Genomic DNA, 17,994 nt, shown 5'->3' with positions numbered 1-17,994 from the left:
GCATCCCCAGAGAATAAATTCGCCCCCATATCCGACTAAAATGGATGGTAACTTATTTCAGACTCCCATCGTCCGCTATCCGACTCGCCACCGAGACAGAGTTGACGGCGCCCAGACTCTAACCCACCTGACAAAAGTCCCTCGCACACGCCGCTCTCTGCCCCGGCCCTGGCCCTGGCCCCGCCTCCCACTGGCGCGCTGCTTTGTGGGAGCCGGCGCGCCGGCCAGTCTACCCCGTCGCCTAGCGACAGAAAACAAATCGGAGCCGGGAAGGATTGGGAGCCGGTCGTGGGCTCCGGGAGCCGGACTTCGGTAAGGCAAGCAAGCATGGGTAAACAGCACAGGCAGGAGGTTGACGTGGTCCGGGGGTTAGCTGCTTCATTCTACTGTCGCTGTCCCAGCGCCGGCTGGGACACTAAAACACACCCGCCGGGAGACCTTTCGCTAGCTACTGCCTGGTCTTTCCGTCCGCAGATAACAGGGGCTGGTAGCAGCTCCGGTATGGCCACATTCTGTCCACTTTAAGAAGTATTAGGGAAGCATTTGAATCGCCAAAAGAACTACGGATCAAGGCCTAAATTATGGGATTAATATAGATGGGTGGTTCATGGTTAGGATGGACACACAGTAGACCTAATGGCCTGTTTATTTGGGTATGACTCCAAAAATGACTGCTGGGCAGGTGCCTATGGTATCATGAAGGACACCTTTACATCTCCTATCATTGCGAGACTCCCCCGTTTGTTTTACCCATATCCTGTCCTGTTGAAATTCTCTTCCATTAATGCTATCGTATGCCATTCTTACTTACAGACTTGATATCCAAAGTATTCAAACTTACAGATTTGATATTCAAAGTATTCCCAGCCATCTTTCAAAATTTTGCTGTGCATATTTTAACTTGCACTAGCCTCTGTTCAAGCACTACCCTTGTACCTTTTGGCCTTAATTGCGCCTGCTGGAGGAACTCAGCAAGCCAGGCAGCATCTAGGAAAAGAGTACAGTCGACCCTTCGAGCCGAAACCCTTTGGCAAGACTGGAGAAAAAAAACTGAGGAGTAGATTTAAAAGGTGGGGGGAGGGAAGAAAGAAGCACAATGTGATAGGTGAAACCGGGAAGGGGAAGGATGAAGTAAAGAGCTGGGAAGTTGATTGGTGAAGAGACAGAAGGCCATGGAAGAAAGAAAATGGGGGAGGACCCCCAGAGGGATGAGATGGGTGGGCAGGGAGATCGGGTGAGAGAGGGGAAAGCGGATGGCAAATGGTGAAGAACGGGGAGGAGCGTATAACCGGAATTTAGAGAAAACAATGTTCATGCCATCAGGTTGGAGGCTACCCAAAAGGAATATAAGGTGTTATTCCTCTAACCTAAGTGTGACCTCGTCACAGAGGAGGCCATGGATTGACATTTTGGAATGGGAATGGGAAGTGGAATTAAAATGGGTGGCCAGTAGAAGATCCCACTTTTTCTGGCGGTTGGAGTGTAGGTGTTCGTTGAAACAGTCTCCCAATCTACGCAGGGTCTCACTGATATACAGGAGGACGAACCGGACACAGTATATGACCCCAACAGACTCACAGGTGAAGTGTCGCTTCACCTGGAAGGACTATTTAGGGCCCTAAATGGTAGTGAGGGAAGAGGTGTAGGGGCAGGTGTAGCACTTGTTCAACTTGCAAGGATAAGTACCAGGAGGGAGATCAGTGGGGAGGAACGAATAGACAAGGGAGCCGTTTAGGGAGTGATCCTTGCGGAAAGCGTGGGGGTGGGGGAGATGTTTAGTGGTGGGATCCTGTTGGAGGTGGCGTAAGTTTCGGAGAATTATGCCCTGGATGCAGAGGCTGGTGGGGTGGTAGGTGAGGACAAGAGGAACCCTATCCCGGTAGGATGGCGGGAGGATGGGGTAAGAGCAGATGAACGTAAATTGGAAGAGATGTGGCTGAGGGCAGCGTTGATGGTGGAGGAAGGGAAGTCCCTTTCTTTGAAAAAGGACATCTCCTTCGTTCTAGAATGAAAAGCCTCATCCTGAGAGCAGATGCGGCAGAGACAGAAGAATTGAGAAAAAAGGGGATGGTATTTTTACAAATAACAGGGTGGAACAAGGTATAGTCCAGGTAGCTGTGAGAGTCAGTGGGTTTATAATAGACATCGGTGGATATGCGGAGATAGAGACAGTGAAATCGAGATAGGGGAGGGAGGTGTTGGAAACAGACCAGGTAAATTTGATGGCAGGGTGGAAGTTGAAGGCAAAGTGAATGAAGTCAACAAGTTCAGCATGGGTGAAGGAAGTACCACCAATGTAGTCGCCAATATAGTGTAGGAAAAGTGCGGGACGGTCACCAGTGTAGACTTGGAACCTAGATTGTTCCACGTAGCCAACATAAGGCAGGCATAGCTGGGATCCATGTGAATGCCCATGGCTACCCCTTTTGTTTGAAGGAAGTGGGAGGAGCTGAAGGAGAAATTATTTGGAGTGAGGACAAGTTCTGTTAGGCGGAGGAGAATGGCAGTGGAGGGGAACTGGTTGGGTCTGGTATCCAGAAAGAAATTGAGAGCTTTGAGGCCTTCCTGGTGGAGGGGTGGTGGTGGAGGTGTATAGGACTGGACATCCGTAGTAAAAATAAGAAAGGGGAGGAGCCGAAGCCTTAAATGCTGCTTCTTTAAACAGCAGCTGATTGTTAAACCTCTCATCCTTTTCCAACAACTCCTTTTCTCCCCCTTTATCTCTATGATCTCCATCAGCCCTAAATTCCTCTGAGATTCCAGGGGTCCTTCAGATTATTAGAATCAGAATCAGGTTTAATGTCACCAGCATATGTCGTAAAATTTGTTGTTTTGTGGCAACAGTACATTGCAAAAACATAGTAATAAAACTATAAATTACAGTAGATATATATAAATAAATAAGTAGTGCAAAAAGAGAGGGAAAAGATATTGAGGGAGTCTTCATGGACTCATTGTTCATTCAGAGATCTGATGGTGGAGAGGAAGAAGCTGTTTCTGAAATATTGACTGTGCGTCTTGTTAAACTTGCCAAAAAGGGTGATGCTATTTTCATCTGACCAACTGACCTCAATCTTACAGAGGTCAAATATAAACTTTTTCACCAGCATTAAACTGTTACCTTCCACACTGTCACAGACTGAGTGACAAATTATGTCCTTTCTAACTTAAACCTACCTCTTATCAAACTCATTGACTAGTCTGCAGATAAGATAAATATAAATTTTCTATAATTAATTGTTGATGCAGCTATTCTCTGAAATGATGAAATTATTCTCTGCTCCCAAAACTTAATTCCTGAGATTACAATTCACAATGAACCAGGCCATTCCTAATCTTAGTCTTCCATTGAATGATTTCCTTTCTATTATTTTCTTCACTAAGAACATAAACTTTCATATCATGACATCTGTTTTAACCTATGCTCTAGACCATGTGCTACTGAAAGAAATGGAGAGATTTGAGGCCTTCTTGGTGGGGGGGGGGGGGTGGTGGAGGTATATTTGTTTGTTTTTCTTTGTTACTGCCAGTCACTATAGTTTTAATTCTCTTCTTTTAGAATCCCTTCCACTTTTTTGTAAAAGCAATGTTCCTACCAAATTCTGCTTACCTGCACCATATATGTCCTGTACACATGAAAAAGTCACAAAAAAAGATTTTGCCCTCTAGAAGAATCTTAAAGAGTGTTAAAATGTGCCACAAATATAAAGAGCAAAGTTTGGGAGAAAAGTTAATGGGTCAGATTCTTTAATTCTGGCTTAATTGAATCAAAGCATTTTCCCTTCTGGATTTTGTATTTCCATATGCATATTTCCATTATTGTTGACCTATAATGTGTGATATAAAGTCTACAATACTAAAGAAAACACACAGATGGAAATAATAATAACCAGGATGAAATTACCAAACAACAGTATCATGCTGAGGTATAATTCTTTTGAGTTTTAGCTGAGCATAGTCATCATCATACGGACCATGCTTTATTACACTATCAATGAGGAAAAAGTACCCTGCCATGACTGAAAATCAGTAGGCAGGGGTGCCTAACGTAAGCAGCTAATGATCTCAGTCACATAGAGAAGTAGTTAATTATCTAAGCTAATGTATAGCTGCGGATTTTCCAAGCTCCTGCAATGTACAACTGCATCCTCTCAAAGGCAACACCTTGCATTCAATATGGAAGTTTTGTTAAGAAATGGCATTGTAATGACCACCAATTGTGGAATCATTAGGATGGGTAATGACCAAGGGACTAGAATTGGAAGAGTGTAGATATATTTGAGGATTGTAGTTTTAAGGCAGTGAAAGAGAAAGGGTGATTTGAAAATAGGAATGAGGGTTTTAAGTCCTGAGGCATTGCTTATCCGTAAACTAGCAAAGATTAGCAAGTATAAATTAATGACTGAATAGGTGGTAGTGTGGATAGGATTGAATGGGATATCCCACTGTTCCCATTATTGCTGCTATGGATTGTAATGGTTTTCCTCATCCAGTACAGTCTTGAAAATATTCATGCTATTTCCTATCTTGCTGTTGGCAGTTTGAAATTTCCTCATATTTTTCTAAAACTTTTTTCATTCAATAGAACTGAAATGTTCATCATAGAAAACTAAAAATCTGATCTAATCAAACTTCAGAAGTTTAAAGTAAAATGTATTATCAGAGTACATACATGCCACCACATACAATTCTGAGATTCTTTTTCCTGTGGGCATGCTTAGCAAATCTATAGAACAGTAACTGTAAACAGGATCAATGAACAACAAACTGTGCAAATGCAAATATAAGTAAATATCAATAAATAACGAGTATGAAATAACATGGAATGAAAGGCCATGAAATGACAAGATAAAGAGCCCTTAAAGTAAGACCATCAGTTGTGGGAACACCAGAAATAGAATGAGTGTAGTTATCCCCTTTTGTTCAGGAGCCTGGTGGTTGATGGGTAGTAACTGGTCTTGAAACTGGTGGTGCGAGTCCTGAGGCACTTGTACCTTCTACCTGATGGCAGCATGAGAAAAGAACATGGCCTGGGTGGTGAGGGTCTTTGATAATGGATGCTGCTTTTCTATGGCAATGTTTCATGCCGATGTGCTCAATGATTGGGATGGCTTTACCTGTGATGTACCAGGCCAAATCCACTATCCCTTGTAGGATTTTCCACTCAAAGACATTGATGTTCCCATACCAGGCCATGATGCAGCCAGTCAACACACTTTCCACCAAACATATACAGAAGCTTGCTAAGGTTTTTGATGACATACCGAATCTCCATAGACTCCCGAGGAAGTAGAGGCACTGTCACGCTTCCTTTGTGATTATATTTATATGATGGGTCCAGGACAAGTCCTCTGAGATAATGACATCCAGGCATTTAAAGTTACTGACCCTCTCCAGCTCTGATCCTCGAAAGAGTACTGGCTCATAGACCTCTGGTTTTCCTCTCCTGAAGTCTACAATCAATTCCTTGGTCTTATTCACATTGAGGGAGAGGTTGTTGCTATTACATCACTCAGTCAAATTTTCTATCTCCCTGCAGTATACTGATTCATCACCACCTTTGATATGGTCCGCAAGTGCTGTCATCAGCAAACTTGTATATAGTGTTGGAGCTGTACTTAGCCACACAGTCTAAGTGTAGAGCGAGTAGAGCAGGGGGCTAAGCGCACATCCCTGTGGTGTTCCTGTGCTGATGGAGATTGTGGAGGAGATGCTTTTGCCAACCTGAACTGACTGGGGTCTGCAAGTGAGGAAATCCAGGATACAACAACTGCACAAGGGGGTATTGAGGCCCAGGTCTTGAAATTTAATGATTAGTTTTGAGGGGATGATAGCATTAAATGCTGAGCTGTAATCGATAAAGAGCATCTTGATATATGTAATCATTGTCTTTATTGACTTTTGGTGGTCTGAACTTCAATGATTCCATAAACCACACATTGCTTCCTTTTCATTGGGAAGTGTTTTGATTCTTGTCAAACAACAGTGGAGTCCTTAAATTCAAATACCCATTAAAACAATTTGAAAATATCTGCCACTTCTAATTACACATATCAAATGATCATGACAATAGATCCAGGAGGTTATTGCCATGCTGGGAAACATCCATTACAGTTGTATTTTAGTTTTCTTAAATTTATTACTGTAATTTTAATGTGTACACAATGTGAACCTATTACAAATGCAGTGGTTGTTTTATTGCTTTACATCTGCCTGTTTCTGCTTCCAAGAGAAGATGTTACCTGTGTGAGAAAATCAAATTCCTAATTATGTTGAATACAAATTAAAATATTTAGTGTATTTTAATCAAAACCTCTTTTGAAAAAATCTTTTTATTTTCATTGACAAAGGAAATGAAGCATAGTAACCTTACAATTTTGTGATACTGCTTGCAATACTTCAAACTTATTTTCACAGTTCAGAATGTTAAATATTCCAAATACACCTGCATGTTTATCACAAAATCTCAAAAGAAAAAGAAGAAGATTTGGGGATGAATTTACTGCTCCCAATACGGATATTGATCCTTCGCAGCTACAAAAAAGATTAATATCAACAGCACCTAAACAGATGAGTCCAAATCCTCTTGCTTTGAAGTTTAGCCAGAAGACAAAGGCACAGGAAAAAAGAATTGCAAGAGAGCAGCCTGTCAAATTGCAACCATTGGTAGGTGTGAATATACTATGTATGTTTCATGAATGCAAAAGCTATTACTTAGATGTAAATTAATTCATATTACATGACAGCATTGATGTAAATCTAAATTATTTTTAAGATTTACCTACATAATTTTAAACATGCTGTAACATGTTGCAGCAGTAAGAAGCTTTGATTAGGCCATATTTGGAGTATTGTGCACTATTCTGACCATAATATTATTTGAAGGATGTCGAGACTTTGCAGAGGGTGCAGAAGATGTTCTCCAGGATGCTGCCTGAATTGGAGTATATTAGCTATAAGGAGAGGTTGGACAAACGAGGATAATTTATGGAAGCTGAGGGGCAATCTGATAGAAGTACATTACCTCATGAGAAGTATAGATAGAATAGCAAGTCAGAACCTTTATCCCAGGGTGGAAATGTCAAATACTAAAGGTCTTAAGATGAGAAGGATAAACTTTAAAGGAGATCTGTGATGCAAGTCTTATACATTGAGCTGGCAGGTGCATATAAGTTGACACCATAATAATTGGTACAAGCAGATATGACAGAAATATTTAAGAGGCATTTATACTAGCGCATGAACTGGCAGGGAGTAGATGGATGTGAACCATTGTGCAGGAAGATGGGATTAGATTGACAAAATTGTTGGTGCTAATATTGCGCGGCAAAAGGCCTGTTCCTGTGCTGTACTGTTCTATGTTTTAAGTATTATAAAGAGAATGTGATGAGGTAATCAGCCAACATCATTGATGTGGCCTGGCCTACTGATAATCAGATAAGAGGCTGATTCAACATATGATCCAGCCCTGGTTGCTCGATCTATCTTAGGAAGAGAGAGAGAGCAGAGCAGACGGGGCCTATATTTTCTTGAGTACAGAAGAATGAAGGACAATTTCATCAAAACCAATTAAAACATAAATAGGCCATTTGGGAAGATTATTTCTATAGCTGGGGATATCAGAACTCAGAATTATAGTCAGAGAATAAAGAATTAAATATTCAGGACTGAGATCAATAGACAATAGGTGCAGGAGTAGGCCATTCAGACCTTTGAGCCAGCACCACCATTCACTGTGATCATGGCTGATCATCCACAATCAGTACTCTTTTACTGCCTTCTCCCCATATCCTTTCACTCTGCTATCGTTAAGAGCTCTATCTAACTCTTTTTTGAAAGAATCCAGAGAATTGGCCTCCACTGCCTTCTGAGGCAGAGCATTCCACAGAACCACAACCCTCTGTGTGAAAAAGTTTTTAAGATCAGAAGAATTCCTTTACTTAAATGGTTGTGAACTTTTATGCAGACATTCCAACTCTCTTGGAAGTTCTGGAAGCCTCCTGCATATCTCATAAATCGAATTTTTTGAGAGCAAACGAGAGAGAGAGAGAGCGCGCGCAAGAGAGTGTGAGACAGTGTGCGAGTACGCGAGAGAGAGAGAGCGAGAGAGTGTGCCATGGCAGAGTGTTCCAAAAAAAATATATAAAACGTACTTCACCCCAGACTACACTAAAGTGTACCCATGCCTAATAGGGTTCAAAAATAATGACAGTGTTGCTCGCGGCAGTATTTCCAACAGTGACTTTCCTATTGCTCATGGTGGGTTAAGACTGTAAAAGACATGTTCAGGTGAGTTTAATGGGTGTCATTCGTTCATTAGCATAGCTAACGTTATTTAAACTAGCTGGCTATTTACTAAGGAGCTACTCTATTGCAGACATCCCACCTCTCGTGGAAGTTCCTGGAGTCTCCCGTGAATTGATGGTGCTACCTCCCTGAAATGAGTTTCTGCAGGGTGGAATGTCTGTTTATAATTCTTCAAAATAATGAATTGTACAAATTCACAACCCTTCAAATAAAGAAATTTCCCCTTTAAGTCAGTCCTAAATATTCAATTCCTTTTTCTGTGACTTTGCTCTGTTCTTTCCAGCCATGAGAATAATCTTTATTTATTAACTCATAGTGAGCAATTTTCTTGCAGTTCAATTGAGATGACCTGTCATGTTTCTAAACTCTTGGGAGTATTTGTCCTTCAGCAAGGAAACAGTTTGATGAATCTTTTTGGCTTCTTTTAATTATAATCTTTCTTTGTATTTACAGTGTGACTAAGACATTCCTTAAGAAACAAATCTCAAATGGCTGCCCTCATCTTACCTATGTTAAAATGGATTTTAAGTGAATTTGAATATCAGTTGCCACATGTTATGTCCTAACTTCAAAACAAAGTAGTGTGGATTCTAGAAATTTAAACTAAAAACACATGAAAATTGTTTAGCAGGCCAGGTGACATCAGTGGAGGCAGAAAGGGAGTCAACATTTCAGGATAATTAACATTAATTTCTGGTCCCAGTATTGGACTCCTGAACCAGCAAAAGTAGATTTGCTTCCATCTACCCTATCAGTCTCTCTTAATATCTTGAAAACTTCTGTCATATCACACCTTAAGTATCTAATTCTAGGGCATATCATTTTGGTTTATGCAAACTATTAATTTAACCTTTTGGAGTCCAAGTATGCTTTAGGTATACTCCATAGAATTTGATGACCAGTACTGTGCACTCTAATCCTAGTACAGCCAAAACAGCGTTCTGTGTATTGATTGCATGACTTGTACTTGTAGTCTAATTCTAAAGGTTTATAGGATGATATTCCATTGGAATTGTTTGATTATTTCCTATATCTGTTCGTCATATTTTAATAAACAATATATATGGGCCTCAAATCTACTTTTCAGGTTTTTCGTCATTGAAAGAGTATCATGTTCTTTGTACTGTAAATCTCAGGTGGTTGTCTTCATCTTACCAAAGTTAAAATTAATTTACAATAGTTTTGTCTTTGTTGTTGTGTTCCTGGGTACACAAGTATCCAAAGTAATGATGTACAGAGCATATGCCCATGACCATGTTTGATATGGTAAGTGACAAAATATGCCTGGCCTGGAACTTCCTTGATCTCAGTCATACTGATGCAAGATAACTTAGTCTGATGCTTGTTTAATGTAGGGCAACTAATATACATCTGGCAAATGCATATGTAACTGTCTCATGATCATGTCAGTTTGAAAATCATATCTCTTGAGCAGCCTCTTGCTGTTGGTCAATAGCCTGTGCTCTGCAAACATTACTATTTACATACAAAACTGTCATTTTAATTTTACAAGTGATTACTTTTGTAGTTTACATTTGAACAGTTTTGTTTTAGAGACTGGCTCTCATTTGTTTTAATGCCTGCTATCCACATAATTTCCAAAGGATGCCTCATGTCTTACAATCCCTAACACGGTATAATGTGAAGTTATCCACTTAAATAGGAAAATAGAAATGTAGAGTATTATTTAAACAATGATAGACTGGAAAATCTTCTGTATAGAGGGATTTGGGTATCCATATGCACTAGTTACTGAATATAAATATGGAGGTCAAGCAAGTATGGTTTATTGGCTTTCATTGCAAGAGGTTTTGAATATAGATGCAAGGATGTCTTCCAAGAATGATATATGGCTTTGACAAGACCATATTTGGAGTATTGTGCAGAGTATTTGATCTTCTTACCTAAAGAGGAATATTTGTCATTGAACAGATGAAGATTTACCAGACTCCTAGAATGGAACAATAGTCATTTTAAGATGGTCATTAAAGTTATAGTGTTGTATAGCATAGAAACAAGACCTTTGGCCAAAATGATCAATGCTGACTAAGACTTACATGTAAACTATACATTTACATATGTCCACATTTGGCCCATATCTCTCTAAACTTTTCCTATCAATACACCTATCCTAATATCTTTTAAATGTTGTTAATATATTTGCTGTAACCACTTCCTCTGACAGTTCATTCCATATACTGGCCATTCTTGGTGACAATGTTGCTATTTGCATTCCTCTAATATCTCCCCCTTCTCATCTTAGATCTACATCTCCTATTCATGATTCTCTCCAGCTCTGGGAAAAAAATTGTGCACATTCACTCAGACTATGCACCTCATAATTGTATACACCTCTATAAAATCACCCTCGTTTGCTTTCATGAAAACAGTCTCAAATTGTTCATCCTCTCTCCATAAATCAGTTCCTTGAGCCTGGCAACATCCTCACAAATCTCCTCTGCACTCTCTCTAGCCTAATGGCACCTTTCTAATAGAAGAATGAAACTGATCACAGTATTCCTTAATGCAGCCTCACTTACATCCTGTACAACTACAACATAACATGTCAACTTCTATTTTTAGTGCCGTGAGTGATGAAGATCAACATGGAAAAAACTCTTTTTACCATGTCTATCAATGATGTTGATACGTTTGCAGATGGTATAGGAAAGTATTTAATAGAGGGGAGGGGAATTATGATGCTATTAGGCATGAACTTGAGAGCATAAATTGGAAACAGATCTACTCAAAGAAATACACAACAGAAATGTCGCACTTGCATGAGGTTCTGGATAAGTCTGTGCCATTGAGGCAGGGAAAGGATCATAGGTTGAAGGAACTATGGTTGACAAGATGTGGAACATCTAGTCAAGAGGAAGAAAGATGCTTAAAGTTTAGACAAGGGTTACAAACCAGGAAGGAGCTGAAGAATGGCCTTGAGAAAGCTAGAAGGAGACGTGGGAAGGGACCTTGATGAGTAAGATTAAGAAAAGCTCCAAGGAATTCTTAAAGGCATCCGTTAGTCTTGCAAGACCATGGATCTGTGCCTGGAAGGTCTTCACTCTCCAGGGCACAGGCCTGGGCAAGGTTGTATGGAAGACTAGCAGTTGCCTATGCTGCAAGTCTCCCCTCTCCACAACACCGTTGTTGTCCAAGGGAAGGGCATTAGGACCCATACAGCTTGGCACCATTGTCGGCACAAAGCACTGTGATTAAGTGCCTTGCTCAAGGACACAACAGGCTACCTCGACTGGGGCTTGAACTCACGACCTCCAGATCGCTAGTCAAACGCCATAACCACTTGGCCATATGCCCACACAAGGGATTCTACACATACTTGAAGAACAAGAGTTGTGGATAGTGTAGAGGTTGTTATAGATTACAAAAGGACATTGACAGGATGCAGAGTTGGGCTGAGAAGTGGCAGATGGAGTTGAACCCAGAAAAGTTTGAAGTGATTCACTTTGGAAGGTTGAATTTGAAGGCCGAATGCAGGAGTAATGGCAGGATTCTTAACAGTGTGGAGGAACAGAGGGATCTTGGGGCCATCATCCATAGATCCCCCAAAATTGCCGTCAAAGTTAACAGGATTGTTAAGGTGGTGTTTTGTGCATTGGCCTTCATTAGTCAGAGGTTGAATTCAAGAGCCATGAAGTAACGTTGAGTTCTTATAAAACCCTAGTTAGACTACACGTGTTCAGCTCTGGTAACCTCATTATAGGAAGGATGTGGAAGCTTTAGGAAGTGTGCAGAGAAGATTAAGCAGTATGCTACCTGGATTAGAGAGCATATCTTAGGAGGACATGGTTGAATGAGCTGGATATTTTCTCTCTGAAGAAGGATAAGAGGTGACTTGATAGAGGTGTACAAAACGATGAGAAGCATAGATAGAGTTGATGGCCAAAGACTTTTTCCACAAAGTGGAAAGGTCTAATATGAGGGGAAATAATTTTATGGTGATTGGAGGAAGTATAGGGAGGATGTCAGAGGTAAGTTTTATTATAATGGATGGGTGAGTGCTTGGAACATGTGGCCAAGGGTGATGGCAGAGTCAGGTACACTAAGGGCATTTAAGAAACTCTTAGATAAACACATGAAAAATAAAGGGCCAAGAAGGTTTAGGTTGATCTTGGAATAGGTTGAAAGTTTGGCACGACATCAAGGGCCAAAGGACCTGTATTGTGCTATAATGTTCTATATTCTATTTGAGTGTCAACTGCAAACTTACTAATCACACCTGTACATTCTCATCCAAATCATTGATATAGATGACAAATAGAAATTGTCTAACACCGAGACCTGAGGATCACTGCCAGTCATGGGCCTTCAGTCTGAAAAACAACCTTCCATCATCATTCTCTGCTTCCTAGGTCTTCCTGGATCCCATTTGATCTAATGTTCCAAAGCAGAGAACCATATGGAAACTTATCGAAGGCCTTACTGAAGTCCATATAGACTACATCTACCACCTTGCCCTCAGCAATTCTCGATTACTTCTTCAAAAGACTCAATTAAATTCATGAGACATGATCTCTTATGGACAAAGCTGTGCTGACTGTCCCTAATCAACCTGTCGTTCCAAATGCTTATGGATCTTTTCCCTCAAAATCTCCTATATAATTTGCCTACCAGCAAAGTTAGGTTTAAAGATCTCAAATTTTTCTTTGCAGCATTTCTTAAATAAAGGCACAAAATTAGCCATTTTCCGGTCTTCTGGTACTTCACCTATTGCTAACAGGGATGCATATATCTCAGCAGACCTCCTTCCATTTCTTCTCTAGCTTTCCACAGTGTTCTGAATAAACCTGATTAGGCCTTGGAGATTTACCTACTTTCGTATATTCTAAGACAATCAGTACTTTTGCTGCTTTAATGCTGACTATCCCCAAGTTTCCCCCATTAACTATCTCAATATCTGAAGTCTTCGTGTCTTTCTCTGTGGCAAAAATAGAAGAGAAATAATCTTTGAGGACCTTGCCCATTTCCGGTGGTTCCACTTAAAGATCTCCACTTTGGTCTTTGAGGAGCCCAATTCTCTCCCTCTTACACTTTTTCCTCTAAATATACTTAAAATATCTTTGGATTCTCTGTGATATTCTCTGCCAAAGTGATTTAATGCATCCTTTTAGCCCTTCTAGGAGATTCACTAGTGTTTAGAAAGATGAAAGAAGATCTCATTGAAATATGCACAAATCTGTAAATAGACTGGATTGGGAAAGAGGTTTCCTGTGGCTGGGTGTTATAGAATGAGGAGGCCACAATCTCAGATTACAAGGCAAAACATTTAGGACTAAGATGAAAAAAAGAGTTCTTCACTCAGAAGGTTATGTACCTATGGAATTCTCTGCTACAGAAGAGTGAAGATAAAGTCATTGAATATACTGTATTTAAGTTAGATACACAGACACAAAAAAACATACTGGGATATGGGGCAATAACGGAAAATTTTCAATAGGGCAAAGGACAATTGATTGTACTGAGGAGCAAAACAGACCCAAATGACCATCCTTCATTCCAATTTTCTATAGCAATTAAAAATCTTGAAGTAATAACACATGGAAACGCCTAACATTACAAAATGGTTTTCCAAGCAGTGCAAATGTCACATTAATCTTGAAAAGTTAATTTCATTAAATTGCATTGTTTATAAACAAGCAGTGAATATTGTAAATGTAAGATCAGTGATAGAGCAGAAATCCAGATTCTTGTTGTAAAGGAATTATAATTAATACATTGGAAACACAAGCAACTGCAGTTTCTACAAACTGGAACAAAAAAAAAAGGGTGTTGTATGAAGTTGCTAGGCCAGGCAGCATCTGTGGAAGGAAATGGACAGTTAACATTAACCCTTTATTTGCTCTGAAATATTAAGGGGAAATAGCCAGAATAAAAGGTGGATGGAAGGGGTGGAGTAAGAGCTATGGAGAAAGGGAAAGTGGGAATAAGCAACAGAAGCTAGGAGGTGATAGTAGAGGTGACAAAGAGTTGGAGATTATTGAATCTGACAGGAGGGAAAGATATAGCATGCATTCAAATGATGGAGGTGAGAACGGTGGAGGATGGGAACCTGTGGCAGGAGATTGTGGGTGGTTGAATAGGTGGTGGAAGGAAAGTAACAGGGTTATGAAAGCTGTGGTGAAAGCCAGAAGAAACGGATAGAATAGGAGGGGAGAGAAAAGGAACATAGATGATGCAATTTACCTGAAGTTGGAGAACTTGATACTCTTGACCTTGAATTGTAGACAGAATATGAAGTGCTATTCAAAGTGCATTTATTGTCAAAGTATGTATGCAGCATACAGCCGAGATTCTTCTTCTCCACAGTCACGAAGCAAAGAAAGACCATGAAAGATGTGCAAAGAAAAGTATAAACTGCCTCCCCCGTGCGCCAAAAAAAATCACACAAACAGCAACAAAAAAAAAGCAGCGAAAAACACAGTATAAAGCAGGAAAGTAGAGAGTCCAGGCCTATTCAGTTCAACGTTCATTATTTTGCAGACTGCCCCGATTCAAAAATTGCCTGAAATAGTAACAAAAGAAAAAGGAGTGACCAGAAAACAGAAACACATCATAACATGAATTACAGAGTACAATCCACAGACCACATTGATTAAGTTATGCTGTGGTGCCATTCTCTGACAGCACAGAAGGAGAGAGTGTTCATTCATTTGCAGGGACCTTCCTTCAGGAGCAGCGAGTGAACGAGAGAGACCATCATACGCAGACACCTTCCTCTGGGAGTAGTGAGCGAGAGGCTGGTAGACAGCACTGAACTCACTTGTCTTCTGCGCTTACCTCAATTATTTCAATTTTCCTCTGTGCTTTAATCAGTGAGAAATGGAGACAATCATGGGCTTGCACCTCATTTCCAGGCTGCTTGGCCTCGAGGCCTCATGCTTCACTCTAAGCCTCACAGAACTCTGAGAAAACAAAACACCAGATTGCTCAATCAGCCCAGAAACACACTACCAAAATATACAATCTCTGTACAAAGTATTCACCCCCTTGGAAGTTTTCATGTTTTATTGAATACAGTGGATTTAATCTGGCTTTTTTGACACTGATCAACATAAAATATTCTTGTGTCAAAGTGAAAACAAATTTCTACAAATTCATCTAAATTTATTACAATTATTAAAACAAAATCATTAATTGTGTAATTACTCATCCCTTCAAGTCAGTATTTAGTAGAACCACCTTTGGCAGCAATTATAGCGTTGAGTCTGTACACAACTTTTCCCCACTCTTCTTTACAAAACTGCTCAAGCTCTGTCAGATTGCATAGAGATTGTGAATGAACAGCCCTTTTCAAGTCCAGCTACAAATTCTCAATTGGATTGAAGTCTAGACTCTGACTTGGCCACTCCAGGACATTAACTTGGTTGTTTTTAAAGCATTCCTGTGTAGCATTGGCTTTATGCCTGGGGTCATTATCTTGCTGGAATACAAATCTTCTCCCAAGTCACAGTTCTCTTACAGACTGCATCAAGGTTTTCCTGCAGGATTTCCCTGTATTTTGCTGCATTCATTTTACCCTCTACCTTCACAAGCTTTCCAGGGCCTGCTGCAGTGAAGCATCCCCACTGCCTGATACAGCCACCACCATGCTTCACAGTAGGGATGGTGTGTTTTTGATGATGTACAGGTTTTGTCTGATGGCCAAAAAGCTCAATTTTGGTTTCATCAGACCATAACACCTTCTTCCAGCTGACTTCAGAGTCTCCCACATGCCTTCTGGCCAATTCTAGCCAAGATTTCATGTGTTTTTTTTTCCCAACAGTGGGCTTTTTCTTTGCCATTCTCCCATAAAGCAGCAATTAGTGAAGCACCTGGGTAACAGTTATTGTATGTACATTCTCTCCCATCTCAGCCACTGAAGATGCAGAGTTGTCATAGGTCTCTTAGTGGCCTCTGTCACTAGTTCCCTTCTTGCACAGTCACTCAGTTTTTAAGGACAGCCTGCTATAGGCAGATTTCTAGCTGTGCCCTATTCTTTCCATTTCTTGATGGTTGACTTAACTATACTCCAGGGGATATTCAGTGACTTGTAAATTTTCTTGTATCCATCTCCTGACTTGTGCTTTTCAATAACCTTTTCACAGAGTCAATTGGAGTGTTCTTTTGTCTTCATGATGTAGTTTTTGCAAAATACTGATTCACCAGCAGTTAGACTTTCCACATACAGGTGTATTTTTACTACAATCAATTGAAACACCCTGACTGCACACAGGTGATCTCCATTTAACTAAATAATGTATGTGACTTCTAAAACCAATTAGCTGCACCAGTGATGATTTGGTGTGTCATATTAAAGGGGGTAAATACTTATGCAATTAATTATTTTGTGTTTTGTATTTGCAATTAATTTAGATCCCTTTGTAGAGACCTGCTTTCACTTTGACACCACAGTATTCTTCTGTTGATCAATGTCAAAAAAGACAAATTAAATCCACTATGATTCAATGCTATAAAAGTATAAAACAAGAAAACTTCCTGAGGCGGGTTCAGTACTTTTTATAGGGACTATAGATCACAGATGCTGAACAGTAGATCACAGACTCCAACAGTAGTAGAACCACATTTGAGAGAAATAAAAGTATTTTTGTGAACTGTCTGGAGGATATTGCCCTTGGTCGCATTGTTCGCCAGCGGCATTTTATTCTGACTTGGCATTTGTCCTTGGCCTCATCCTAGCAGTGGAGCAGACTGAGAAGAGACATATCAATTGTGGAATGGGAACAAGATTAAAATGGCTAATTATTAACATGTTGCTTGGTAGAAATAAGAACAGAATTTTGGCAGTTAAACAAATGGTATTCGTCCATTGATATATACTGTATGATTGAAGCTATTGATCTCAGTGGCTACTATGTAATGTCACTGTTTCATTATTAAATCTGTGCAAATGAACTTATATTAAAGAAAATTATTCTAACACAACTATTGTGTAATTGCAGCCTATATTGAAGAACTTTCAAGATCGCAGTCAACCAGAATACATCTATGCAAAAAACAGAGAGCAGGTAATAAAAGAAGGATGGCAACCACCAAGTGCTCTAACAAAAGGTTCACTACCTACCATCGATTCAGTCAAACCTTTCCAACGGCTGCCAGAACTCCAACCTGACGTGCCAAAGAAACAGGTTTGATCAAATTTGTACAAGTATACACTTTCATTCTATTTTTAATTGTCATTTAAGTTCCTTTTCATGTACTTTGCCTTAATATCTCCATTAATAAGTATACAAATGACCTTCTCTTATAAAGCGGAAAGGCAGTTATATGATTTTTCTCCCACTGCTGCTTAAGATCACACATATATTACAACCCCTTCCAATTTTGGGCCATACCTTTGGAAAAATAAAATCTACATTTCACACTTACCAACTTTGCAAAGCTTACCGTGGTAGATCAGTACTCAGTTAACTGCAATCCATAGTTTATTCCTTTGCACTGCTGAGCATCTACTTGTAACTTGAAGCTGATTCAAGAAAAGTAATTATATTTTATTAAACAATTTATGGGCCTTCAGAAATGCGCTTTCCTGCTCTTTTCATAGATATTTCTTTTCTTCAGAATATGTAAGAAATTAATCCCTGGATGATGAAAGCAAGAAAATTGAAATATGTTTTGTTATTAAAAATATAAGAGATAAGATAAATTCATTCCATAATAAATTAATAAGAA

At 39.8% G+C, this 17,994-nt stretch overlaps 1 protein-coding gene across 2 annotated transcripts in view; it reads left to right on the top strand.

Moving 5' to 3' along the window:
- The first annotated feature begins 248 nt into the window (after window positions 1-248).
- Window positions 249-17,994, top strand: part of dnah6 (dynein, axonemal, heavy chain 6) — a 408,231-nt gene continuing 390,485 nt past the window's right edge. For both annotated transcript variants that reach the window (XM_072258211.1, XM_072258210.1), the window contains exons 1-3: window positions 249-312; window positions 6,418-6,666; window positions 17,265-17,450. In XM_072258211.1, the coding sequence (XP_072114312.1) occupies window positions 6,424-6,666; window positions 17,265-17,450 (429 nt within the window). In that variant the 5' untranslated portion in view covers window positions 249-312; window positions 6,418-6,423. The remainder of the gene's footprint in view (window positions 313-6,417; window positions 6,667-17,264; window positions 17,451-17,994) is intronic.

The sequence above is a fragment of the Mobula birostris genome, chromosome 5 (assembly GCF_030028105.1).
Source record: "Mobula birostris isolate sMobBir1 chromosome 5, sMobBir1.hap1, whole genome shotgun sequence".
NCBI classification, from domain to species: domain Eukaryota; kingdom Metazoa; phylum Chordata; class Chondrichthyes; order Myliobatiformes; family Myliobatidae; genus Mobula; species Mobula birostris.
Note: the sequence above shows the minus strand (reverse complement) of the source record. Positions and strands in the feature narration are given on the sequence as shown.